General features: G+C 36.7%; 1 protein-coding gene across 1 annotated transcript; it reads right to left on the bottom strand.

Annotated features, from left to right (window-relative positions):
* Positions 1-5,191: 5,191 nt before the first annotated feature.
* On the bottom strand, positions 5,192-26,406 carry LOC135685279 (uncharacterized). Its single transcript, XM_065201167.2, has 18 exons — positions 26,136-26,406; positions 24,573-24,656; positions 23,330-23,374; positions 21,971-22,039; positions 21,605-21,697; positions 21,106-21,223; positions 20,340-20,563; positions 19,303-19,517; positions 18,543-18,729; positions 16,991-17,094; positions 13,247-13,497; positions 12,230-12,850; positions 11,720-11,820; positions 11,053-11,160; positions 10,175-10,349; positions 8,831-9,844; positions 7,425-8,458; positions 5,192-6,929 (listed from the first exon to the last, which is right to left on the bottom strand). Exons 1-18 carry the CDS (start codon positions 26,172-26,174, stop codon positions 6,657-6,659), a joined length of 4,755 nt encoding a protein of 1,584 aa, XP_065057239.2. The 5' UTR covers positions 26,175-26,406; the 3' UTR covers positions 5,192-6,656.
* Between the last annotated feature and the right edge of the window lie 1,035 nt (positions 26,407-27,441).

Here is a 27,441-nt window from a genome sequence, read left to right as displayed (position 1 = left end):
TCATGGTACCATTCATATTCAATCGTAATTATAACGTGCCGGTCCTGAAGGCGTCTGTAATTGGCTGCCTTGGCTGCAAATTTGCTGGCAACTTCACTGCTTGTTGAGAATTTTTAAATAGCAAACAAAGCCTTCAAAACGACGTGAGGAAGGAGATCTGGACTCAATAACACCTCCATATTTCAACAAACAAAAAAATTTTGCAGGGTGACTCATTCAACTCTGAAAAGTAAGAGGATCCATGGGCAAAGAAACATTTAAGAATGTTGTAAGCGCAACAGTTATCTCGAAAAAAAACTACTGTGACATTGTATCTGCCAGTGCTACCAGCACCAACTTACAGAAAGTACAAAAAATTCAGAACTTTGCTGCAAAAGTAATACACAGAGTTCTTAGACCATTACACTTCTTTATGCGGATATTTTTATCAGAGTTAATTTCACGAGGGATATTGTAGAATTTGATTCACTAGGGGTTTTACTTTTATCCGGATTATCTTTTCCCCTGTGGGTGTCATTTATCATGCTTTCATTCTGGTCGTTGGTTCTTGTGTGCCCTTTTCGATGCATTCGGGATACAGGGCAGTAGGAGTTCTGTATTTTTGGTTTCTACACAGAGTTGCTTGTCCCTTGGCTCTGATTAAGGTATTTAAGCGTTTGAGTGGGGCTTATCATGATTGTTGGTAGACTTTCCAGCGCCCTTCTCTTTTCCCGTGCCTTCCCTCCTTTTTTAGAATCTTTTGTTCTCTTAGGAATTAGAGCTTACCTACATCATAGTATTCTTTAAACGGTCCTGCTGTTTTTTAGTTTAGGATGGGTCCGGCTTTTTATCCTGTCATATTTTTTCTCATACCTTAGGAATCTAAGGTAGGACTGGTGCGTCGGCTCACTGGTGGGGAAAAGTGATCTTTTCTTGTCCATTCCTTGCCCAGAATATAAAACTGCTTGCACTAGAGTTAATCAAGCTTTATCTAAGGTTTATGGTTTTTATTTTGGTTAGGTGGGGCAACTTGTGCCGATGCACCAACGGCCCAACGTTGCTCCCTGTGATGAGGGAATGTAGTCTCAATGCCTGATTTTATGAGGGATGTGGCAATGCTTTCTGAGGGAGCTATTTTTTATCAAAGTAAAAACATTCCTATGTTGATGTTATTCTTCCAAGTAGAAGATTAAGATTGGATAAAACTGACCAGATGAGACATTTTCATCGTCTCTCTATGATGTACAAATGCTTGAATGGAATGGCTCCTTTTTACTGACCTGAACATTTTAATTATAATAGAGATATTCACAGCCATTATACAAGGCAAGCGAGTAATTTTCATGTTCAAATATCAACTTCATCAAGCCATTGCAGAACTTTCCACCACAGGAGCATTCAAGATTTCAATGCATTACTGAAGAGCTCAAAGCTTTGGAAAATTGACGTCTTCTCTTTTTTAACTGCTTAATTTTGTATAAAGAATAGAAACTTTTTTCATTAGCAAATATGAATTACTGTTCTCATTCATTTATTTAATTTAATATTTAATTAACGCGCTGTTAAAAACCTTGTATTCGGTTCAGTGTTTTTGATATACAATGCAATCTAAGTAAACAATGCCTTGATCTCGATTTGTAATTAGTTCTTTGCCCCAATTTGAGTCTCTGAAATTATTTCTGTCAATCTCGTTATTTCTTATTATAAACACCTTTCCGTCCCTTTCCGGGGAAGGGGGGGGGGGGAAATCGATGAAGGTGGGTTCAAAATATTTTTTCTTATGCCATATACTATTAAGTATCCTTTCTTTAAGAAAATTTTTAAGAACTTGCTTTATAAGAACATTTGAAGATTTCCTGAACAACTAAGAGCAGCGCAGAATCAGCAAATAAACAGTTAGAAGAAAGAACGAAATGTTTTTAAAAATTATATCTCGTGTTATAATATCAGAGGAGATTTTATCAGCTAGTCAGCATGTAGTTTGTAAATATATTATGTACAAGCAATTTGTATATGAATAATTAAAAATCAATGTTGAAATAAAAGCGACATTAATAACATCCGACCCTCAAATTTTCAAAACAATTAGAACATGTAGTTTCCGCAAAAACTACTTGGTTTCTTTATGTAAAAAGGTGTTTTTAGGGTTAAATCAGTCATCTTTGATGTAAGATACACACGTTTCACAATCTTTTTCGGGAGACGAAAAACTGTTTTTACAAGCAATCTTTTTTAAATTAGTGAGCTTTTTGCTTTACTAATACCTAATTTACTATTCATACATTAATGAGCAGAGCTTCAGATTTTGAGCAAATGTTTTTAAAATCATTTGTGCAAACCTGGCTAAAATACACGTCCATTTTATCAAAATTAGCATTTTTCATCTATGTAAATAAAAACAAGCTCGCATTTCTGCTCAAACTTGTTTAATCAATAAAGATATTTGCGTTTCTGTTAGGAAGTATTCGAAACGGAATTTTGGCGTTTCAGGCTGTTTTGAGTGAAACGTTTGTCATGAAGCTTGACAATTGCATAATTTTTTGCAACTCCTGGGTCACAAGATCTTTGTATAAAAGGTCGGAAATTTAAACTGCCTCAAATGGTGTCTTTAACATAATTTAAGACATTTTAGGTTGTTAAGAGGAAACAAAAATTTTTAAAAAAATTAACGATTTGCAGGTCCGAGTCGTTAGAATTTTTGCAACCTGACTAGGATCGTTTTAGAAAAATTAGGGACAAAAATTCACCCATATGGAATGTAAGTTTAGGAAATTGTTTTTCCCCTTTATTTTAACGTATTTAATAGACACTTTTTTAACATCTTTTCAGGACATTATTTCTTAAACTAAGAACAATATTTTACTTATTATTTAACAGAGAATAGCCATGTTTTGTGAATCTGTTAACATCCGTTATTATTGTTATTATTTTTACCATTAAAAAGCATATTTTCAATAGTTCGATTTTTCGATTAGAAAAGAAAGGCTATAGGCTGATAAAAATCGTAAAAGATCTTTTAAAATGTTTTTTTGTTTCTTAAAACAGTGTAATTGTTTCCAAAGGGAGCAAAAATTGAATTTAGGATCAATAAAGAAGTCGTTTTTCTAAAAAAGCCCGATTTTCTAGAATAGTCTATCTATATTCGATGAAAAGTAAGGATATGGACTTTAAAAAATTGTCAGACTTTTTTGAAAATTGTATCTTCTTGGAACAGGTAGACATGCTTGTTAATGGTCAAAATAAACAATGCTTGAAGTAAGTTCTTATAGAGATGTCGTTTTAAAAAAACAATTTTTAGGAGGCTCGATTTTTGTACAGAAAGCGAGGCTATAGGCTTGGGAACATCGTCAAATTTTTTCGAAATTTTATCGTTCTAAAAAATCTAGTTCATGATGAAAAATAAAATTTTTTTAAATTCTCAAAAAATACCAATTTTCTAGAAGAGTCTGTTTTTTATAGATGGTAAGGAAATAGGCTTAAAAAAATTCAAAAAGTTTTTCTATTTAAAACAATCTGATTTGTTTGTGGATTATCAGAATAAACAGCAATTCAATTTATTATTAGTATGAATGTCATTTTCCTCAAGAACAAAAGGCTTTTCTAGAAGGATCGCTTTTTTATGTAAAGTATGGCTATAGGCTTTGAAAAATCGCCAAATTTTTCAACAACTCTTTTCTTTTTAAAACAATCCAATTTTCTTGCAAACGACAAAACAAACAAGAATAGAATTCAGTGTCGGTAAAGATGTCATTTTTTCTCAAAAAAATTATATACAAGGGTAAGTTTTTTTCATAAAAGATAAGGCTATACATATAGGCCTTAAAAATAGCTAGATTTTGCTTGTAAATAATTAAAAAAATAAACAGGAAATAAATTTATTGTCGGTTAATGTCTTTTTTTTCAAAAAAAGTGTTGGTTTTCTTTATAAAAGGTAAGGCTAAAGGCTTTGGAATATGCAAAAATTTTTTCAAGAATTTTTTGCTCTGAAAACAATCTTTTTGCTTGTAAATGATTTAAGATAAACAGAAATAAATTGAGTATACGTGTAGATTTTCTTTTCTTATCAATAGCAAAACAATTATCTAGAAGGGTCCATTTTTGATATACATTCGTAACTGTAAGCCTTTAAAAATAACCAAATTTTTACAAGAATAGATTTCAGTTTCGGTAAAGATGTCATTTTCTCTAAAACAGGGGTTGGTTTTTTTATAAAGGATAAGGCTATGTATAGGCTTTGGAATATGTTGTAAATGATCAAAATAAACAAGAATCGAATTTAGTATCGGTATTTGTCCTTTTTTCTAAAAAAATAAAGATTAACAAGAAGGGACGTGCCCTAAATGTCCGCCTTGGTCCGCTTGTAATTCCAATTAATCAAAAGGCAAAAGAGGCGCATGCACTGTTGGTGTCCCTGAAGAGACGACAAAACGCTGGAAAATGTCATTGCAAGACCAAAGAAGAGATGTAAAAAGCTTTAAAATATTACTTATTTTCAACAATATTATATTACTTATCTCTTATGTCATGTAACGTTCTTTAAAAGCACAAATCAATGTTCTTGATTTTTTTGCAAAAAGGTGTTTGGTTTCCACTGGAGGAATTTCTTAGTGTATCCCATATAGATATGCGTTTCATCACAACAAAGTTTAAAATAAGCTTAAACGCTGCTTTAACAGTTCAAGTTGAAAGAAATGTCAGTTTCCTTCTCAAAACAAAAATCTAGGCTTGGGTTGAGGGTATATTCCAATGTTACCCTCCATGCTTCTATCACTCAATTGCCAGTGAAACCCTTTCCCAATGCCAGATGAAATTCGACCATTCCCCCTTACCGTTAAAAGAATATACACCATGCAAGTTTCTAGAAAGCAATTTCCTCAGAATTGAGGTGGTGTTTGCAGAGTCCTTGACCATAAAAGCTAAGAGTATCTCCAGTCAAACGATATTTCTAGTAAACCTGTAATCTTCTAAAAAATGTAATCTGTATTAGCAGAAGCCAAGCTCGCAACTACAGATCCGTCCTAGACTGGAAGCCTGGCACCGGAATATCTACAACTCTGGATATTCAGTCCATATTGTCCGAGGTTTGCCTTGCTAAAAGATGCCCGTTTTGTCTTATATAGAAACAAACTATCACAGATAAATCAATAATGCAAAAATTAATGAGTTGTTAATTTGAGATGAAGGGGCAATGGAGACAGATAAATAGACTTGCTGCAAAGACACTGCAAAGCAATATTTTATCAATATCTATTATTTGAAGTGTCAAGTACATCTCCATTAAATTCAAATTATAGTTTAAGATGATGAAAGCCTATGAAAAATGAGAAAAATGCTTACAATCTACCCCATTCACCAAAAACAACAGGATTAATACAGCGAGTGAAATGTTTGTCTTTCGTCATCATTGCAACACTTCTTGCCAAAATCTTCGTAGTGAAATTACAATCAAAATATGACACCCTCTGTTTACCAATTCATAAGCATTGGCAACAAAGTCTTGGCTCCATTCTCGATCTAGAAAATGTCTCGTGTTCCTCGGATACGTAAAGAAGATGTGCAATATTGACAACAAATATTATCGTTCAAAGTGATACCATCATTCGTAGTATGATGATAATATCGTATTGATAAGAAGGTTGTAATACTTCATGTTACTCTGATTTACATGTTTGTTCTAGAGTTGTATACAGTCAACTCTGTGTAATTCGAACAGTCAAGGGGGTCGTCAAATGTTCAAATTACAAAAGGTTCGATTTATACGAGTTTCTCAAAATCCTGGATTTAACCTCAGTTATCCTTTCAATATTTAATCGAAACTTACAGAGCAGTTATAAATAGAAACAAACGTTTTGTAAACTCATCTCGTCTTGTAATAAAAACGAAGCATAAAAATAGGCAATGTCGTTAGTTTTCCTGAGCTCGGCCGGCCAGGCAAAAAATTTAATCGTTTCGTCTTCCCAATATTGAAAGAAATGACTTAAAAAACCGCCAGTAATTAGAAAATGTCCATTCTAAGGGAATTTAATGAATTGCTGTACATATATCACCAGTTTCTTTATTATTGCTGTACAATTGGCATAAAGTTCTAACTAGAATGGTTTGTTTTCCTGAGGGGACCAACAAAATTGATCCAATTACGAAAAGTTCCAATTACACAGGTTTTGCAAAGGTTTATTGGGAGATTTTCAAAGGATCTGATCTGAAAAATTTGTTCGAATTAGTAAACGTTCGAATTAGACAGAGCCGACTGTAATACTCTAAAGACTACAGGATGGGGTCGTGGACACTGTAGTAGGACAGTTTGGGGTCACTATAAGGAGCACTCAGCAGGCAGTTTATGCTTCGTTTGTCTCCATGCACAAATAACATTATTGCTGGCGTTAAAAAATACAATTTTCGGCTCCTTTTAGACCACATTCGAAAATGCAAGGTTGTTCTTATAATCACTAACTGATTAAACAACACCCAGTCGTATACGAACTTCTATACAACCTTTATTCAAGACATCTACTAAAGCAGAATTGTGTAAAAATGGGTTTGAAAGTTAACCCAATATTTGAACTGCCAAATGTGTGTATCGACGAAGCAAATAGGGCTTGCATCCTTTTAAAGGCCAGTGAAGATTCAACTGACCGTGAACCGAGAGGCCTTTATGAGATTAACTAATACACACTACCCTACGAGCTTTCTGCTGAATTAGATTGCATATTTGCACTTTCATCAAGCATCGTCTCAGTTCGCTTTATACCATTGTCTTGAGCATTGTTGCTCTCATTGTCAACTGTCCCATTTTTCAAGTCATTTTCAACATCAGGGTTCTCAGGTCTTTCCTCTTTATTTGGAATACTAGTTTCTGCTGTTATTTCTTCAGAGAGACCATCAACTTTTTCCTTTCGTGTTTCCGATTCGATGATTTTCTTTTCATCTACATGGATCTTTTCGATAGCGTCCTACAATCAAAAAGTTAATAAAAAGCTAACTTAGAAGGTTCTGAGCTCGTTCTATAGATAAACAAAACAATTTCCAGCGACAAATATCCATAAAAAGCAATGGTTTTAGAAGTGGTACAAGCAAATGACAACAAGTGAAGTTACAACACAAAAAATGTTAGCACAAGAAATAAAGATCCATTACTGACTTACATCTTTTCTGCCCAAGAGCGTAAAACGAAAATGAATAGGCCTATTCGTGAAGGCAGTTTTACCGCCCTGTTTACACACAAATGATGTCATGAATTAGCAGAAAATAATTACCGAAATTTCCCCTCTCATAAATTCAATTAGACACCTACTTGATTTTATGTTTTAATGAGTATCATTTCCAAAATGTGCTTGCTTTTGAGGTTATCTTTAATCACTTAAGTGTTTATAAGAAGCTAAGTTGAAAGAGAAGCCTCAAACATTACAGCTAATTAAGCTTTCCGTAAAGATAAAGCAGTAACATACATTTTTGCTGAAATCTTCTTTCTTTTCTTCAATTTTTCTTTCTTCCAGATCCTCATCGGCAGAAAACATGTCGAGTTTTTTCTCTGGTTTGTTCTCTTCTTTAAACAGCGAAGGTTTTGCGGCCAAATTTGTCCCAGTTTTTAAAGAAACCAACTTTGCTGACGCGCCTGCCAGCCCAAAGCCTTGCCCTAACAGTGGCTTTGTGCTGTTTTCAGTATCTGGTATACTGTCCTCGGCCTTTGACGTGCCTAACGTTTTCCACCCTCCCTTTTGCTCGCTTTCCGAATCCTCATCAACCTGATCTTTCTCAGAAGGTTTTTCTTCGGAATTTATAGTTTGTTCAACATTTTTTGAGTCATTACTGCCTTGTTCCGTTCTTTTCCGTTTAATTTCTGGTTCCCCTTCGTCCTTCAACACTACATTTGCCTCGCCTTCATTCTCCTTGCTTTTTACTTTTGCCTGCTGACTCGCGTCGCCTTTATCTTTTGAGCTCAGATCCGTGTCTCGCTCTTCTAACTCTTTATCATTTTCTTTCTCGGAATCACGCGATCTTTTTTGCCGCTCTAAATCACGATCTCTGTTCGACTCTTGATCTTTGCCTTCACGATTTTTGTCACGACTTTCAGCTCGCTCCCTACTACGATCACGCCCACCATCTCGACTACGATCACGATCCCGACTTTGACCTCGACTACGGTCTCGATCACGACTGCGGTCTTGGCTCCGGCCTCTATCTCGGCTTCGGTCGCGGCTGTGGTCTCGATCTCGACTTCTGTCACGACTACGGCCCCGTTCGCGGCTGTGGTCTCTGTCTCTGCTTTGATTTCGTTCTCGACTTCTATCTCTCCGTCCCCTATACCGATCACGGCCTCGATCAGATGACCTCGCCTCTCTGTCACCATCACGGCCTCGCCACCGATCGCGGCTATCCCTGTCTTTATTTCTGCCAAAATCCCGATCCCTGTCTCGACCACCAAATCGACCACGATCCCTGTCCCTATCTCGGTCTCTATCACGTTCAGGTCCTCTGTCACCTTCAAATCAAAATGCTTAAAAATTAATCTGAATAAAGCAACAACAATTCCTAATATTTTCAAGTTCTTTCAATGCTTTCAGGCAGTTTCAAAGCATCAGTCCTTTGAAAAGAAAAAATTATGGACATTGCTAAAAAATGTTCAAGAAACTGTATCAGAGGGAAAATTAACTCTATGATAAAAATGAGAGGCAGCAACTAAAAGCTTTATAGCTGTGTTTTTACTACGTTTGTGTTTAACAGCATATTTTACATTGAATGTGCATTACTGAAATAAAGCGCATCCAGTAACATAAACTATATGCACGCAGAAATCAAAACAAAGATATGATATCTCATAGCATGGCAACTTAGCAACATTCACTTAACATACCTCTTCCTCCGCGATCAAAGCGACCCCTTGCTCTGTCTCTGTCCCAATTTCTTCCTCGGTCCCTTTCATGATCTCTGTCTTCTTTGTCTTCGACCCTATCTTCAGATATACTGGCTCCTCTTCTTTCGTTGGGCTCTCCCCTCTCTCTTTCTCCTCCCTCTCTTGCCCCTATTTGTTTAACAGCACCTTCATCTTTTTCAGTGTTACCCTGGTTATTACGCCAAGAAAGTGACTTCGGGTCTTTCTCCTGGTCAGATGAGCCTTCCTCTCTTCTGTCATCTGGACGTGAGTCCAGTTTTAAAGCATGCTGTTCTGCTGCGAATCTGGGTCTTTGCTGCACCCAAGGCGGTGGTCCTTCAAAACCAGGCCTATGTCCTTCAAAGCGCGGGCGAGGCCCATCAAATCTATGACGGGGACCTTCAAATCCCGGTCTAAGGACATCAAATCCTGGACGAGCTCCGTCAAATACAGGGTGTGGTCCATCAAACCCAGGGCGTGGTCCATCAAATCCAAGATGTGGGCCATCAAATTCGGGTCGTGGCCCATCAAAACCTGGCGGAGGTCCCCTAAAGCCTGGTCTTGGCCCATCAAAATCACGTCCTGGGCCATCAAAGCCTGGTTTAGGACCATCTAAATCTGGATGGGGTCCTCTTGGTCTTGTAAAATGGTTGGTAGGCTCTCCTGCAACTGACCTAGGTCCTTCCTTTAAGCCATCTGAAGGTATATCTTTTGCCAAAGAGCCATCAGGACGTAAACCTTGGTCGAAATTAGGTGGACGATTGACGTTTTCTGGTAACCTTGGGGTAAATCCAGGGGGGACCCCCGGAGGTGGCATACCCATACCAAAAGGGGGCATCATGCCAGGCGGTGGAAGGCCAGGCATAGGCGGAAATCCATGGGGGAAGGGTAACAAACCTGGAGGCAAGGGCATACCAGGAACAGGAGGGGGTGCTAACATTGCTTGTGGTGGTAACTGATTCTGCGGCGCTCCAGCTTCATTTTTTGGTGGCTCATCTAACAGAGAAAAATGTATGAATGAACCAAAGTCCGATATTCACCAGAACATCACATAAGATATTTACACAAAAGAATAAATATGTCAGTTAGCATCAAGAAATGATGCTTATTTCCACTGGCATCTGAAATGGGAATGTTCATCAATGTATACAGCGAACGTCCAGTCAAAATATCGCAAAATCTGAATGGCAAATTGTTGCTATTTCTCACAATGAGCGTGATTAGAAAAGAGTCTCAGTCAAAATGTTTACTAATCCTTTCGACATCTCGACTTTAAGGATGCCCCCGTGACAATAGCTTTAAGCTGCTTTAATTAAGAGTATTTACCTTCAAGAACCATGCCCGGTGGAAGACTGTCGGGGTCGATAACACTGCCAGCAGCGAATTCCCTTACATTCTTGCCTTTAATGCGATCCCAAGGAACATACGTCACTCCTTTGTCGTCATCCCAGAACTGCTTAAGTTCCGAATTCTTGATGGCTTTTCCTGGGGCCCAGGCCACCTATTGTGGAAACCATGTTACATCAAGCACTTAAAAATAAATCTCTAGACCAAATGTTATTGTTTGTTTTTCGAATATATGTGTAAATTTAAAAATTAAATTTAAACTTTGTTCGGTTAACAGAGTAAGAAAAACTGAGATTTGATATTGAGAGATATTAAGATAACAAACATTTCAATACTGAACAGTCTGCGTATAATATACATTTGTGTCAAAATTATTCGTAACACAGTCTATGGAATATCAGGCCATGGATAGTTGGGTAAGGCAACTTTTCATCGCCAAGCAATTTTTGCCACAAATGGAAATGTCCTTCTCATCATCATAGTCAAGCACAACACGATTTAAGCAGAGCTACTTAGAGAGTGCCCATTTAATCCTGTGTCAATATCAAGCGATATAAATATCAAGCATAATCTCACTTTGTGACCCCGATTTTTTAATTTTTCCAAAAAATGTATTGTTGCAATGGAGAATAGCTAGAGCAATAGACGATAACAAAAGACCTGTCCAACTGTCATTTTTGCAAGTCTATGGTACAGAAAATTTTGGCACTTCAAATAATTGTATCAGAAAGATAAAATGTCTCCATACCTGAGATAAACGAGTCGATAATATTGAATACTCAATAAAAATTCTCGATCTCAAAAAAAGTCCATACATGCATAATAAAATCAGGATATGCACCCTCTTTTAAACGTACCCTAATGGTATGTCCATAAAACCTTTGATTTTTCAGATTCTTTAGGGCTGCATCAGCCTCTCTTCTCTGCTTCATAACAACGAATGCACAGCCACGAGCTTGGACAAGCTAAACGTAAATACATTTTGATGAACCATGCGATCAAACAATATTAAAATAAAACAAGGTTTTTATATGAGTGTGTTGTTAGTGGATGCACTTTTTCATAGGTTAGATTGATTGGCCGTTTAAGAAACAACCTAGCATGCAGTTCTACTACTAGATATCGCCCTCTCCTTCCATCCAAAGTCTGAGCGTATGAAATGAATAGAAGAGTAACAGAGCCGCCAAGGGATGAAAAATCTTAGCAGCATTTCTCCAGGTTATTATTAGGTTGCTATTCCGGTCTGTGAAGGCTTATTTATTCAGGGAGCTTGAAGGGGGGATAGGCTTATACGAAGGATAGCTTATAAAAATCGTCTTGTTGTCATACCACGTTGTGATAAAATTAGCTGGTTTTATAGCTTCTTCACGATTTTTAAATTCATTTCATTAGCAATTTCAATAATTTTACTTAACTTTGTAAATATCAAACAAAAGTATAAATCACAGCAACATTGGACACAACATAAATTATCAGTAGACAACTCTCTTTTCACTTGACAAAGGAAACACCGAAGACACTCACATCAATCGATTCAACTTCTCCAAATTCTGCAAAAGCTTCTTTCAGTTGATCAGGTGTTGTTTTCGTAGGAAGATGTCCAACCCAGATTGTTAAGCTACAAACTGAAGCGCGTCACGTATTTAAAGCAAACGGTTACATAAATAAATTAAAACCATATCAATTAAATAAGCTTAAAGTATGCTATCTAACAACGTAAGCTACCTGTTCGTTAAAAGCTTGAACGAAACCTCATAAAAGTATTAAATCTTTGCAAATGTCAATTCTGTTTCATCTCATATGGATAGTAGTTCCTAAACTGGCAATTTTAGAAACTTCTGGAAACTTCCATTCAATATACTCCGTCCTCTTGAGAGGGAGCTACTAGTCAGTACAATGATGAGAATTATACACATGAAAAAGTACAATGGATAAGGACTAAAAAGACCTATTTTGAACAATAAACAAAAACTAATGAAAAGTTATCATGCCTTCAAATTAATAAGGCATTATTTCTCAAGCTAAAATACTTACGACTGACTCTTCCTTTTTTGACATCCGAAAAGCCAAGTTGTTGCCGCTCCTCCAGACTCAATCCTTGCTTCTCTTCTTTTTCTTCTGGCTTAACAACCTTTTCCTCCTCTTTTCGTGGTGTATCTCTTTCACGGTTTCCCTCTCTTGGTCGGTGCCGTTCCCGTTCCTCATCCCTGGCACGCTCCGGCCTTCTCCTTTGATCTCCCCGATCTCTGTTATCTCGGTCCCTCTGGTCCCTCTGGTCTCTCTGGTCCCTCTGGTCTCTCTGGTCCCTCTGGTCTCTCTGGTCACCACGTTCCCGGTGACCGCGTTCCCTGTAATCAACACGTGTTTCCTCACGTGCACGATGATCAAATTCATCTCTTTCTCTTGTATCCCTGTCTCTCTCATTAAAGCCTCGCTCCGCAAATCGCATATCCCTTTCGTTCCTTCTACTGGGTTCAAAATCTTTATCAAACCGGCTTTCTCTAAACGGTCTCGACGGAGCTTCATGTCGATATTCGTGAGTAACGTGCCTCTGTTCCGTTCCTCTGGCTTGGTCAGAGTGACGGATCTGGTCTTGATTGAAAGCTGGTCGAAATCCTGGATCAGTTCTCTCTTTATCGAAAGCCTTTGGTTGTTCTAACCAGAAAAGGCAACTCATTTATTAAAAAAAGTGACAGGGGAAAAGGAAGACTAAAGTATAAACAGTTAATTTTACAAAGTTCCCACATGAATCCGTGAAAGAAATAATTTGGCTTCAACCGCTTCAATTTATTAATTTAGATTTTTTTACTCTGAATAAAGCAGAAATGAAAGAATTCTAGATAGAACTGGAAAAAATAAACAATTTTTCTTTCAAAGACGTATTTTCTTATTAAGTTAAATGATTTGTCATAATACCTATTGGTTTTAGAGGTATTAGACGACTAGAGATAAAACTGTCTCTCAGAGCAGCAAATGCAAGTGAGCAGAATTTCCCACTCGAGCAGAATTTCTTTATGCTCAATTAAAGATCTACAGCTTCGGGCAACTTACCTTCCAGAAATGGTAGATTGAATGGTCCATCACCCCTGTTGTCACGTGAAGAGCCGGAGAATCCAGCTGACGTTGCTGTTTGCTGACCAGGGTGATGACCTCCGGTTGGGTGTTGTTGCTGCGGCTCAGCGTTTCGTTGCTGGTACTGATCATGCGGCAATGCCTCGTCATCTCTCGGTACTTTAACATTCTCCTGCGCTCTTTGTAGCAAATTTGAGATTGCCGACTTATATTCGGGAGATTCTTTGCCACTGAAAATGAAAGGGTGGGCAGATAAGAAAGGGAAACAAAAATTGTTGCAAAATACTAAAATACACTCAGATTCCAAGACGTCATTATCATCCAATAAGAAATGTGAAACCAGACCAGGGCAGATCGACATGGCCAAGGCAGATCAACACGACCAGGGCAGATTGACGCGACCATGAAAGGGGAGTGACAAGTTATCACCATCGCGTCTTTTTCGCTTCAAAAGAACCGTATTCCTTACATCGTATTCAAGTGGAAATGTTTTTCAGGGGTGAAGGGGGAGGGATATCTCAGTTTAATGTTGATATTTTCGCTACAAAAGTGTATATGCATCAATTTTGACTGGAGGGTGTGCTGCAGATGTAGATTAATAAATGCATGTTTCCATGTGTTTGCTTAAGCGTTGATCCCGACAGCTGTATTTAACATCATAGCCTTAAAATAATTGCCTGATCAACGGGGAACAAAATAACGCACTTGAGATATTTTTGGCAAATACAGAACTGATAACCAAAGAGTCCTTCTACCGAACAAATATAGAGAAACAAGGCCATATCTTCTTTACAGTTAAAAAAATTAAACAATGGTACCACCATTGTCCAAAAATAGGGCCATGTGCATCTGTGTCAACAAATGTTTAGCCCTAGTAATTACAGCCCGGATCTTAGTTCCTTCTTTGCTGATATTCCTTCAAACAGACCTACATGGAGTGGAATTCCATAGCTTTTGAATTTAATGAGCGGAAACAAGTTGCAGAAAAATGCCATTCCGAATTCAATATCATACCAAAGCCTCCCAGGTTCATTTATATCTCAGATTTATCTTCATCTCGGAGTTTATTTCCAAAATATCGGGATGTTTCCTTTTTTGGTGGAACTAATAAATGCAATGTATAGATTTGGCAGTTGATGATTTGACCTGCCTCGTGATCTATGTCTGATACCAATAGTGCCAATTTATGTAAGGCCATTATATGACCCTCATAAGATCCCCATACTTATTTCACGTACAAACAAGGTACACTCTATAGACATTGAAAAGTAAGGGTACTATCTGCGTTGGTTTTAGGGCTAGAATGCTTAGGGACTTCTATGTTCTCTTCCTATCTGTTTGAGAACAGTTTAAATGGAAAATACGCAACCTTTGTTTTAAAATGGTATTGTTTATTTACTTATTCATTATGTTTTTTCGCCAGAAGGAAAGCCGAGAAAATACAAGAAAGAAGGATAATTGGAGAGACCCCTATTTTAGAAAAGAAAGCCAAAGGAACGGTTAAACAAGTACAAGCTTTTTATCGAAATGTCGTCAATAAATGTCAAATTTCAAGGAATTATCTGAGAGGCTAGGGTATACTATGTGCCAGGTTTACTTTGATAAACAGACACGTGATGGTAATTTATGGAATCACCCTGATGCAGGGAAGGGGGATATGAACTTGCCGAATACAAAACGCGCTGGAATTTCATGAATGCGATTATAACAACCAACCAACAGGCTGGATTACACAGAGAAATTCGCTTAGGTCGATTAAGTATAAAATAACATTATGAGTTCGACTTAAGCATCAGTTTAAAAAGTCTAACTTAAGCACAATAGCAAATCGTAATACCTACGTTTGACCAACATTTTAGTTGGACAAAGTGGCCTTTCTTTCAACCTTGGCAAAGTTATTTGCACTAGCATGTGAGTAACATTACAAAACCTTTAGATGAAAATCTAATGTGTCTTAACTGACACCTAATTTTCATACTACGAGTTTGACCATATGGGAAGCCTAAGATTGATTGGAACAACGAAAATTCAAGATTGTTAAAGCAAGATTGGAATGGATTTTGATTCTAGCTATAGAGGAAAGTTTGAAATGAATAGTTTATCTAAATTCTGTTCATTATGGGTAAAACGGAGCAATTGGGAAGTCTTCTTATCAAATGTTCATATATAAAGGCTTATAAGGTTTGCATTTTTGAACTCAAAGGGCTTTTCGAGCCATTGTTTATATCTACGATTCAAATAAATAAAGCACGTATCTATTCATGACGATAAAACGTTTAACTTTATATGTCTATCAGCATAAAGTTTGAAAACTCGATGGAACATAGAAAATCTATTTAATCAATGAAATAACGCACGGATCACTACTACTTTCAACTTTACCAATTCAAATTAAACAAATTCGAGTGTTTCGAAGAATCATAAGTGAGTTGCCATAATACTACGAAATGAGATTTGGGAAAGAATTTTCAATGACAGACGGCTACGAACGATATGCTTCAATTTGGTATTACAGAAATAGGAGGGAATGGCATTAATACAGAATTGTTAAATCCTGACCCAGTCATCCTACAAACAGTCTTTGTTGACTTTGCGTTTCAAGGTGCGTTTTTTCAAGGATCTTCAAAAAAAATTCAACTCGCTGTAAACATAAGTACCTATGAATTTTTGCGGATATTCCATAGAAAGGAATTTCAGGTAGCTTTGAAAATTTTTTTACTAAAATAACTCAGCTATAATTTCTGTAGCAGTTTCTGTTATTAGATGTTGTTCTAGATACAAAGATCTTATACCGACAATCAAATCAGCAAATGTAAAATTATTTCAGATACTTTATTTAGTTCTTAGATAATAATTAATTATATTTTTCATCGAATACTAAAATGTTGCGCTAGTTCATCAAAATCTCAAAACAGCCAATTATATCAAATCTTTACTTCCGAAAATTTAAAGTGGATAAAATTATACACTGTACATGACAGTGTATTTTAATCACTCAAACAGAATCGCTCAAAAGTATATATCATACAGAATGCAAATATACCAGGAACAAAAATTATTTTAAATAGTTCTTTTTGACCACAATAATTTTTTCCAGAATGTATGAAAAATAGAATGTATAATTTTTAGCGTATTGGTCTACTTCAATCGTGGACGTTGTTTATCCTGTATCATCGTTAGAATCAGTCTTATTTCTGGAGTTTTTCATTTCCTGTAGATATCTTTTTTTAATATATATATATCAGAGGTGTAAAATGTTTTTAATTACTACAGAGGCTGTTTCGGCCAATTTACTTTTATCATAGATGAATCAATATCAAAATCTATAAAAATATGCATGAGTAGATACGCTTGCTTTGTGTCTCTTTTTACTGACATGTCAAGTGTATTTGAACTTCCATGTTTTTTTATTAAACATCTTATTTTTCCTCATTTTACGTGCACTTATGTTTGCTATGAATCAAAGAGCCCGAAGGAATAATGGCGGCAAGTATGTCTAGGCCCATTTTTTGAATAGTGGAAAACATGGAACCAGTTCATTGGCCCTGGCCCACCTGAAACAGTTTATTATTGATCTATTAATAAAATACTGTTACTTATACTATATTATATAGTGATTTGCTAGCACCCAGATTCGAAATGTCTGCCGTCAGTTTTAGCTCGTTAAATGATACGAAAAGCAACATATAAGCCAGGGAGGCTGGATAAATATCGGTTTGTTACCTTCTCATCAAACGTGACTCCTCCTCCATGAGATGACGTCTTTGTTCGGCCAACCGCTGCTCATCATCTTCGTCGTCACCATAATCAAACGCATCCAACAGAGCCTGTTGCAAAACGAGGTTCACGAAACAATAACACATGAAATAAAACGATACGTCACAATATAACCACAATGCAATGGATGCTGAAAGGCGTTCGCAGCCAGCTGTGATTGGCCAGCACTGCTGGACTGTCACTCAACGGCAAGCCTCACAAGAAAATCGAGCGAAACTCTATCGTAATCTCAAAAATTCCAATCAAAACACCTTTGACGATGGGGGAGTTTGTACTGGGGAATTGTTAGTAGTGCACCAGGATTTTGAGTGATTTGGAGAGGTTAAGAAATGCTTCATCACAACGAAATGCTGTCTTTTCGGTAGGAAAGCAGGACAAATCAAGAAAAGCCATTTAATTGAGTTGATTGTTCGTGTCAGACAAGCATCCAAAGCATTATGGTGTAAACACTTAAAAAGCAAACGCATTCATGAAATTCCAAAGCAAGCGCAGTGATTCTGGAAGTGTAACCCTTAGTGCGAGGAACTAGCTCGGTCAACAATCAGTGAAAAGCAACCCCTACTTACCCCGTGGGGTGTACGCATCATTACCGTCTTAACTACCAGCGCTCTGAGATATTCATTTTGAAAACACATTTGGCTTTCAGACTAGCCTTAACAAGGTTTTCCCAGTTCAAAATAGTCATGCACGGTCGTTGTAGGCCCAAATGCTTCTTGTATAGATTTACTAATCCAGATGCTTCGTCTTGTAATTTAAAACATGTTGAAGCCTTAACGAGGCTCTTGATCATAAGAATTGCATGTGTAAACTTCATCAAGCAGTTATAAAAGCCACAAGAATAACGTTTAAATAGAAATCGAAATGTAGCAAAAGTAATTCCAAGTGCTCCAGTTGTGCGGATGAACTTATCCAGTTTTGACATCTTTCCCTGCACATGACGCTGGGAAACAGCAGGTTCCTAATTCTGCTTCCTTCGATGTTCTTCAGAATCCAAAGAGAAAGTACCATAACAATGCCAGAAGATAAATTCTCAAAGCAGATCACTGCCTCTTGTTACAGCAATTATTTATATCAGCGTCAAGAATAAGTAGAAATCCGCATAGACAGAGCAATACAACTTGCTAAGCATAAAACTGCAAAATTTTTATGTTGGTACTTCCTTTTTGAATTGATCTAGCTTTAACTACTTCACCAGTGATAATACAATATGGAGGGAATACAAATACTTTCTTTCACATCCCGAAAAATGATAGCATCACAATTATTTGAAAAGGCCAGGCTTCTTTCTTTGCTTTCCTGTAATTTGCAAACATTTCAAACACTTGGTTTTCTGGTCTTTTTTACTTTACTTATGGATGCCCTTTATCCCAGAACTTTCAAAGGTGAAATTTCAGACACGTTGCAGTTGCAAATAGATTGAGTGATGCGAATTTCTACTGTACAACAGAAAAAACCAGTAAATGTTGGAAACTATGTTGAAAGCTGGCACAAGAAATACCTGATTGAATCCAGGACTTTTCCCTTTGTCGCTCTTGACGGGAGTGTTACCTCCAATACCAGGTATACCAGCTTGGTTTTCGCTACCTGACTGCGCACCGCTGCTATTTTGCATCATTCGCTTGAACTTCTCCATAATCAACGCTGCACCTTGCATTGGTTTGCTTGATAAATCTTTACCTTGTGGCCTGAAAATTTAAATGGTTTATAGAGAATACATATTCTTAAAATCAAACGTGGAAGATTGTCGTGGGTAAATGCCCGTTAGCAATCTACAATTATAAGAACTGGAGCCCAGTCTGGCTATAAGACACTCTAGAAGAACATTTTACGTGACAGCCATATCAATATATAGCTATCGCTTTGACAGTATGTGCAAATACGAATTGTTTGTTCCAAGTTCAGTAAATATTCTGTTTAGTAAATACGTTCTATGTTTAAAAAGTACAGTTAATCGAGTTTATTGAAGCACGGGAGAACCATCCATTTTATCGCAATGTGCAAAGTAGGCTACAAATGCATGATGTCCTGTGTTTTAGGTTTGTTTATAAAACCGTGACACAGCCCTTTTGAGGACCTTTCATCAAACTGCATTTAGGAGTAATTGTTTAACCAATAAGACTAATAATGATCGGTTAATGCAAGAAAATCGAAAATATAAAAACGTTTACTGGTAATCAGCTTAGAACAAAACTTGCTTATTGAAAGAACGAGAAAAAGCAGCAGCACTGGCAAGAAAGGTGAAAAATCTAAGAACATACATTGCCATTTGGTTTCCTGATGGAACAGCAGCTGTCATCTGTGCCTCCTGGTTAATAGGCATTCTCGTTTCCGGTTGTACTCTCTGACTAGTGACATGTGACGAAGCCGCTGCCATGTTCATTGGTGCTACAGCCTGGCCTGCTGGTACCCCTAAGCCTTGCGGTAACGTTTGGCCACCACGTTGCTCTTGCTGCTGCTGCTCCAGAGTGTTACTCTATCAAAATAGATCAAAATAGCCTTCAATATGAAATGATAGATGATTAAAGAAGCACTGCAGCAGCTTTATCAAATTGATTTACTCAAAAATGAAACAAATAACCCCAAATTTGAGCACTTGGAAATCTAAGGAGCTTGTTTCCAGGATCTAGGGGCTTATTAATTTTCATTCATCTAGCATTTCTGTACATTCATTCTGGCATACTAATTGTTTATCCTGACTGAACATGACTCTTTCGATATACACAAATATTACACACAGGCTGGTTCCTTGCGAAAACATGGTAATTTCAAAAAATCTGTAAGGAAAATCGACTTAACAGGTATATATGTATATCTATCAAGGTACAGAAGGCAAGGTGTTTATAAGATAAACATTTAAGAGTATATATCTGGCGGCGTTAATACGAATACTTGTCCATCAAAACATTCCACAAAAAACTTTTATTACCTCCTGGAAGGGCATTGTATTCTACCTAATAGTTTCACCTAGCATCCAGTTTTGGGACATTGAAAAACCATGCTTATTGAGCAGTGTCTTGGACCTATCTCTTGACGTGACGAAACTTTGTGATTCCTATGCCTCAATTAGCAAAGAGCTTGTGACTCTCATCACTTGAAGTGAATTCTTGGTCATACCAGGCTTCATCAGACCTTTCGATCTGGTATTGGGTTTTCATTGTATTTTCCTTTGATCTGTATTCCGTTGCTCTAACCACTAAGCCAAGTTTGAATTATCAAAAGTTGGCCTATATCTAGATAACTGTGAAAATAAACTTTCAGTCTCTCACTTTGACAACAAAAGACATTATATCCTCACCTGCAAATGTTGTTGTTTTTGCTGCTGAAGCATTTGCAATTGCAGCTGTTGTTGTAGAATTTGTTGTTGCTGTTGCTGCTGCTCAAGCGCTTTTTTCAGCTGTTGAATCTGCACATCTTGCTGCTGTCGTTGTTGTTCCAAAATTGTCAGGTAATTTGAGCCAGAAGCAGGCTTTGCGCTGGACAAATCACTATCGTCTGTTGGGGAGTCTGCTAATTCACTAGCTGCAGAGGGAGGGACGTTTTTTGTTTATTGTAAAGAAATGGCAAATGAAACGTGCAGGGCCTTCTTCCAAGTCGACTTTTCTTGACTAATAGTGTTTATATGTTTATAATCCGTAATTCAACTTCGATGAGAAAACTGTAATGTCTGCCAAAAGTTTAGGTATACAACCTACGTCATAATTCTGCATATTTTATTAGCATTCCCCATCTCCCCTTTAAAAAATGACGTATAGCAAAAGTTTCAGAGATTTAAAACCTTCTTGTGTGGATCTATCAAATAAGGTATGTTACAACCTTTTCAATCAACATAGTTAATGGGTGGGGTAAGAGGGGTGACCCTGTTATCAACAAATCAAACCATTCTCTATATAAATGTATCTGAGTTGCATCTTAGGACCAAGTTGTTTTATGTACACCAACACAGCTCTGGCTATGAAGTATCAAGCGCAGTATGAAAGATTGGTAGAAACTAATTTCATCACATGTACAATACATATCAATATAGATGACTCAACTGTCAACCGTTATGATCTACGACTTACTGTGGTGATGGTGGTGATGATGATTCTGTCCAGCTGCCATATCAAGAAGAGGCTGAACAATCTCTGGGGTGTAAACTCCATTCTTCTGCCATAAATTTAAGACACGCACAATTTTCGACTACAAAATACAAAACAACATATCAGCCTCAAATCACACAATTAATTGCCAAGAACCGATGTGAACATGATAAACCTGGAACTTTTAACAAAAGCATTAAACTTTTCATTTATAAATGTTTGCTCTGTCTTTTTTCATTGCTTTTCTTCTCTCCATCTTTCAGCATGAAACAAGAGACAATAAAAGCAAAAGTAATCAAGTTTAAGCAGAAATTAAGTGTTAATTATTACTAATTTAGTACAGGAAACACCAGGATGGTTGCAGACTCTGCAGTTTCAAAATATTTGAACCCACTCCTCCAAATATGACATCAATGTATTAATTGATCTATTGGTCCAGTCTTCATTGAATTGTTTATAAAGCATGGCTGTATCAAATTACCTTATCATCCTCTGGGCATTTGTACAAATGGGAAAAAGTGCTCTTGATGTTTTTTGCAAATCGTGGCCCATAAAGATCTTTCTCCCTTCCAAACTACAAAAAAGACAAAAATTATGTTAAGATCATAATGGTATCTGACCTCTAATTTTGCATACTGTAGCTTTATCAAAGAATGTAAACTGCAATGAGAAACATCATACATTCATATTAACAAATATTTTTTAGAATAAATAAAATATCTATTAAATGATCCTGGGTCCACTGAAATAGCAAAATAGCTTTAAAATCTAGAAAACCGCCAAATTACACAAAAGCCACAACTCAGAAAAGCAAAGAATAAGCAAAAAACAAATGTTTTAAGGTTACCTGATGTTTAGATTGTCTGACAATGGAGTCAATTATATAGAGTCCAGGAACCTTGTATTCTGGTCGACACTAAAATGAACAAAGCCTCTGTAAACAAAGCAATACTAAAATTGGTATAAATAGAAAAGGAAGTTCCAAATTGCTACTTTGTACACTTTTCTATTTTTGCTCAATCCTCAAAGAATGCGTACTCCTGCTAGGGCAAATCTTAACTGCAAAGGAAATAATAGAGGGCGAATGATTAATGAGTTCATACAACTGGATCTGACCACATTTAATAATGGGGGGGGGGGAGGGGGAGGGGGGAACTCTCAATCTTTCAAAAAGTTGATTAATGTTGTTGCAAAAACTACACTTGGGACGACTGTTGCCATGATTCCCAAACAGCAGGAGGTAAAAAAATCCAGGCTGTTTGATACCTTGACGGAGTATTCCAAGTTTCCAGTTTCTTGACGGGCGAGAAATGTTTTATCGCAGCCTTCGGGCTCTAGAAAATTTGCAGCTTACTTGAAAAGGGAAGGGAGCAGATGTCGCAGGTATAATTTATAGAAAAAAGGGGCAATCTGTGTTTTTGGTTTTTCAGCAACTCATATCATTAATGAAGGACCAAATTCAGATACTTAAAGAAAAGAGAAATTCAGAATTTAACATTTCTTGAATTCTTCCTTTTAGTTCAAGTTCATTTTGTTTATTTTCAAATCCACAACCTGAACAACTAAATCAGCTTCTGTGGTACTGGCGATGCAGCTACAAAGATGGCTCAAAATATGAAGGGCCAATAGTAAAGTTTGAAGAAAAGTATTGGGTGAAGGAAATAACTAAAATCTGTCAACAGCAAGCGTTATAATTGACTTTGACTATAACACTAAAGAAATAACATCAAAAGGCTGTATCAGCTGATAAGTGGTCTAACAAAGTAGAGAGATTTTCAAATATATCATAGTAGGGAAAAAACTTCAAGTTTAAATAGAGTTGAAAAATTGCTGAATATTTGATGGGATGCTTTGGGAGGCTTTTCGGGATGTGAATTTGTCTTGGTACCACACTTCAAATGACTTCTTTGCAGATGGCAACCCCCTGAACTAAGAGCCAAACTAAGGAGAAGGGTATAAGCTCATTAATTGCTCATAAGCCTACAAGAGTCAAAAGCCTTTTTCCCTTTGCCCTCTTATATCTCCTTTGCAGTTTAGATTTGCCCTCGTAGTAGTGTTATTGCCTTGTGGATTCAATAAAATTTGACTTCGGGTTGCTGGTAAAAGCTATTCATATAGAGTTGCTGACAAATACTACCATAGTCTTTTTATCAATCTTTTATAGATTACTGAAAGAAATTGACAAAAGTTTAAAAAATTGCAATACCTTTTGAACAAACTTCTCCACACCATGAACAATGTGCTTGTAAAACTACAATATAGAAAATTGATTCACTCTTAAATTATTAGAAATTTATCATCAAAAACATCCTAAAATTTTAGTTATTTTAAAGGTTTTTCAATAACTGCTGTCTGACATTATATTTCTTACAGACTTCACACTGCTTTGGTAAACAAAGGTGAAAATTTCCTTGATGTTTAGCAAAATACAGAATATTTATAGAACTTATTTCAATGTTTGGAAATATCCTATTGTCACAGTAAATTAGCAGTTACCAATAAATATCTACCTAAGACCCCGTTTACACTGTCCCGTGCAAGTTTGGAACCGTGACAAAACTGTCGCGGTTCGCCCTTGCGTTTACACTAGCACTGTGGAACCGTGACGATTTTGCTCTGCTATCCGGAACAGTTTTGACCCTGCTTTGAAAGCGAACGAATTTTGTACCGTCACGGTTCCGTTCTTGAACGGGACAGTGTAAACGCCTATCCGAGACGATTTTGTCACGGATTCACAAAGAGGTCTTTTGTATGGCTGTTTCAGGTAATCGAGGCTTTGATTGTGGCGTAACTACGTTCTCAAATTCTTAAGAAAAGGAAATTCTGAAGAAAAGACGACCACAGAAAAGGCTAGTAGTGTTTCCCAGTCCAAGCCTTGATTGGACTTTGCAGTTTTGTAGTCTAAAATAACACTGAAAATTAAAGCCACCTTGTCTTTCGCCCAAGTAAAGTTTTAATCGGCCTTCCGCTCCATTTTAACTCACAATAAAAATTCGATTGTTGACTTCAGCGGCAAAATAAAAGCCTTGGTTGACTAAATACAGCTTCTTCTAAACAATGTTCTACCATTAAATTAAGGTCGTACCGGTACAGTGTAAACGGAACGGCTAAACGAAACAATTTGGAACCGCGACAGTGTAAACACTTGCGAACCGTAACGGTACAAAATTGTTCCGGGACAGTGTAAACGGGGTCTAAATGTATATATATAAAATTTTTCATTTTATCTTTGTATCTTCTATGATTTGATAACATACGTTATTATACTTGAAAACTTTGAAGCATAACTCTCATCTTGCAAAACCCCTTCACAATACACAAGTATATTATATAGATATCTGTTCATTGTTTCTTGTCTATTGAATCATGTTAAAATAGAACATTATAATTTTTTTAAATGTTTAATGATAAGTGTATGGAAACATTTCAAATCTCAGCTTGCAAAATACCTTAACAGCCTTGACAGCATATTTTGTAATAGATGTCATCTTTGCTTTTGATATGGGTGGCTTTGTTTCATAAAGCGCTGACAACTAGGAAGAATATAAACATTATCATTCCATTATTACAAATTTTTCAAATATTATATATAAGTGAAAACTCAACCATATAATTTTTACAAAACTATATACAATGATAATTTTATTGGTGTCTTGGCATACACACTGAGTCTAAATCTAAGGATTACATCATATAAAATGCTTTTTGTTTCTGTATATTGTAACATTTCTAAACATTGTTGAATACTGGTAATATTATTATCTTTCATTAAGGAAACTTTTGATTCCTTCTCAGCAATTTCTTACTTTCTCAATCATTTAATAGTGAATACTGAATTGCATTTTCCAATAGCAGAAAAAGGAGGGTTAGCTTATGCAAAGTTACTTGACAGTTACAAAGTCAAAAACTGCAATGAAGGCAAAGGATGAGAAAAAATATTGAAGTACCATGCCCAAATGCTGCTTTGTTTTTTGTTTTCTTGAAAGGGTTTTCAGAGCTTGAGGAAATTCACGGGAGGAAGGATTTCCTCTTTTCTAGGCACTGAGGCCAAAAAAAGGAATCTTTTCCAACACTTGTTATGTGTTGGCAAATACAAATTTAATGGAATTTGCATTATTTGTTGACATATGCTTTTTCTTGATGAAATCACCATGTGTTTTGCTAAGCTTACAGACAGCCTCCTTAAGCTTACAGAATGACCAGTCCAACAAAACAAGAAACCCCATAAGGTCCCAAGGAGCATAACAGGCAGAGTCTACACTGCTTTTTGACATATTCAGGTGAAATGATTGCTTTTGAATTTAACCAGGGGGTGTTTTCTCCTGGATTAGTTTCTAACTATTGAGAGAGTTTCTCCTTAACATAATTCCTTCCATAAGATTTATTTAATAAATAACATGGTCAAATTAAATTGGAGAGAACAACAGAGCAACCCAGCCCTCAAGATTCCCTTGTTGATCATTTCATGAGGGCAATGCTCCAGGCTGGAAAACTTGCATATGCTCACAGCGAGGCTGGACTTCTTGTGCTCGCACCTTGAGGGTACATATTGGTTCAAATCAAAATCATTATTTGAGGAGGCGTGCATACATTTATAGATAAAGCTTGTTGTCAGGGGCAGCTTTAAAAATGTTCTTGGTCACAAAACAATCTACTAGGAGACCTTGTTTTTTTCAATATCCCACAATAACTGATCTTTTTGGACTGTAACCAATCTATAAAGGCACAAACTTTTCAATAATAAAACACTGCAACTACATTTATTCTACGATCGTAACGAAATTTGCCTTTATTTCTTACAAACGCGAAATTCAAAGGGTGAAAAAATAAACGGTGTACTATGCGGCTAATCAGGGGTTCGTGTATAAAAATGGGAGTAGCCAGACATCCGTTTCAATGATGAGACATCAAGATGAAATATACGCTAACTATGTCAAGATATCGTGAGCCGAAATTTCTTGGATGCTTCTAGTACATAAATTTATCAATATGCATCTTATCTTTAACCATACCTCGCTGTTGAAAAAACGAACAAGGTCCATGTCCGCCATCTTTGCTGTCTGTATGTGGGAGATACAAAGATGTGTTCAGATCTTTCTCGAAGTTAGAACACTAGTAATCGGGCTACATGATTAATTTCATCGCATCTACCTTGCTTCTTATATCACGTGCAAATAGTACTTTCAAAGTTGTTTTTGTTGGTAATAGCAAAGCGACCACTAGACTTATAATAGTGTACGACACATGGGCCTTCGAAAAAACGTTCTATCCCATAAGCCTTCACTGTCAACGGTCAAAGTGAAACCCGCGAAAGGACGGCAGCGCAGCGTCCGTATGTCCCGGCAAGATGGCGTTAGAATTCTTATTTGCTTTAAAAATATTCTTCACTTTCGTGCATAATCAGAGGTTATTCTAATGTGGTTCTGTTGCCATTTCGTAGTGTTGTGATTTCAATTTTGGGGTGCTATAAAAATAGGGCCCACGCCAAAGCGAGGGCTTGGGTGGTCACGCCCCCCACTATTTTCGAAGGAAGTAGTTTTAAAGCTGCTGTAAATTGGGAAAGAAGCCTTGACCCTTTACTTTAGCTAGTCTTGGACCCCCTTTTCAAATTTGTGGCATGAGCCCAGAAAATATCAACCATCTTGAATAATATTTTGGAGAATGTAGAAATCGTTGGGAAAAACAAAAAGAAAGTCAAGTTCCAAAAAGCATATCAAATCAAAAACTAAACATTAAAGAAGATTTATAGTAAATAGTCTGTTTGTCCTTAATCTAAAAACAATTTAGCTTTTGATCTTGGCTGTTTATCTTCTTCGCCTGGTTTGGTTCGTGTATTAGGTAACAATTTCTACGACAGTGTTCGCCCTTTTGAAAACCAACGCTGACATTCCCTCTCTGTGTTTTCTTTGCGAAGGTTAAAATAAACATAAAGGTACAGGTTTTGTATGAAAAAAGAAATTCAACTTTTCATGGAAGCTCTAATAACATCGCACGATCTGATTTGCCTTTAAATATCACGACCACGGCTTTAAAGCTTGCAGCTCACAAAATTTGGATGTACACTTTTATTGATGTTGATATGTAAAACCAAATCTACCAGAATAATATTTTTCAAAACGACATCCATAAAATTTACCACATCTTGGTGCTCTAATGCCAGTTCTGCCTAGATCTGATTATATTTTCTCATTCACATTTCATTTGCTACTTCGAGCCAGTTTTTCCAGCTTTTTATTGTTTGCATCCGTATCAAATAAAATCACAAAACTACTGTTTACTGTAAAATCTATTATACCCCGTAAATTTTTCTCTCCTACG

The sequence above is a fragment of the Rhopilema esculentum genome, chromosome 15, assembly GCF_057945365.1.
Source record: "Rhopilema esculentum isolate cy_ngs chromosome 15, ASM5794536v1, whole genome shotgun sequence".
In the NCBI taxonomy this organism is placed as follows: Eukaryota; Metazoa; Cnidaria; class Scyphozoa; order Rhizostomeae; family Rhizostomatidae; genus Rhopilema; species Rhopilema esculentum.
This window is presented reverse-complemented; position numbering and strand designations above follow the sequence as displayed.

Coding starts and splice junctions, on each gene's coding strand:
- LOC135685279 (XM_065201167.2), bottom strand. CDS start 26,174: ATGGCGGACATGGACCTTGTTCGTTTTTTCAACAGCGAG. Junction 21,224..21,604: donor AATGCCCAGAGGATGATAAG/GTAATTTGATAC, acceptor TGTATTTTGTAG/TCGAAAATTGTGCGTGTCTT. Junction 9,845..10,174: donor ACCGGGCATGGTTCTTGAAG/GTAAATACTCTT, acceptor TTTCTCTGTTAG/ATGAGCCACCAAAAAATGAA.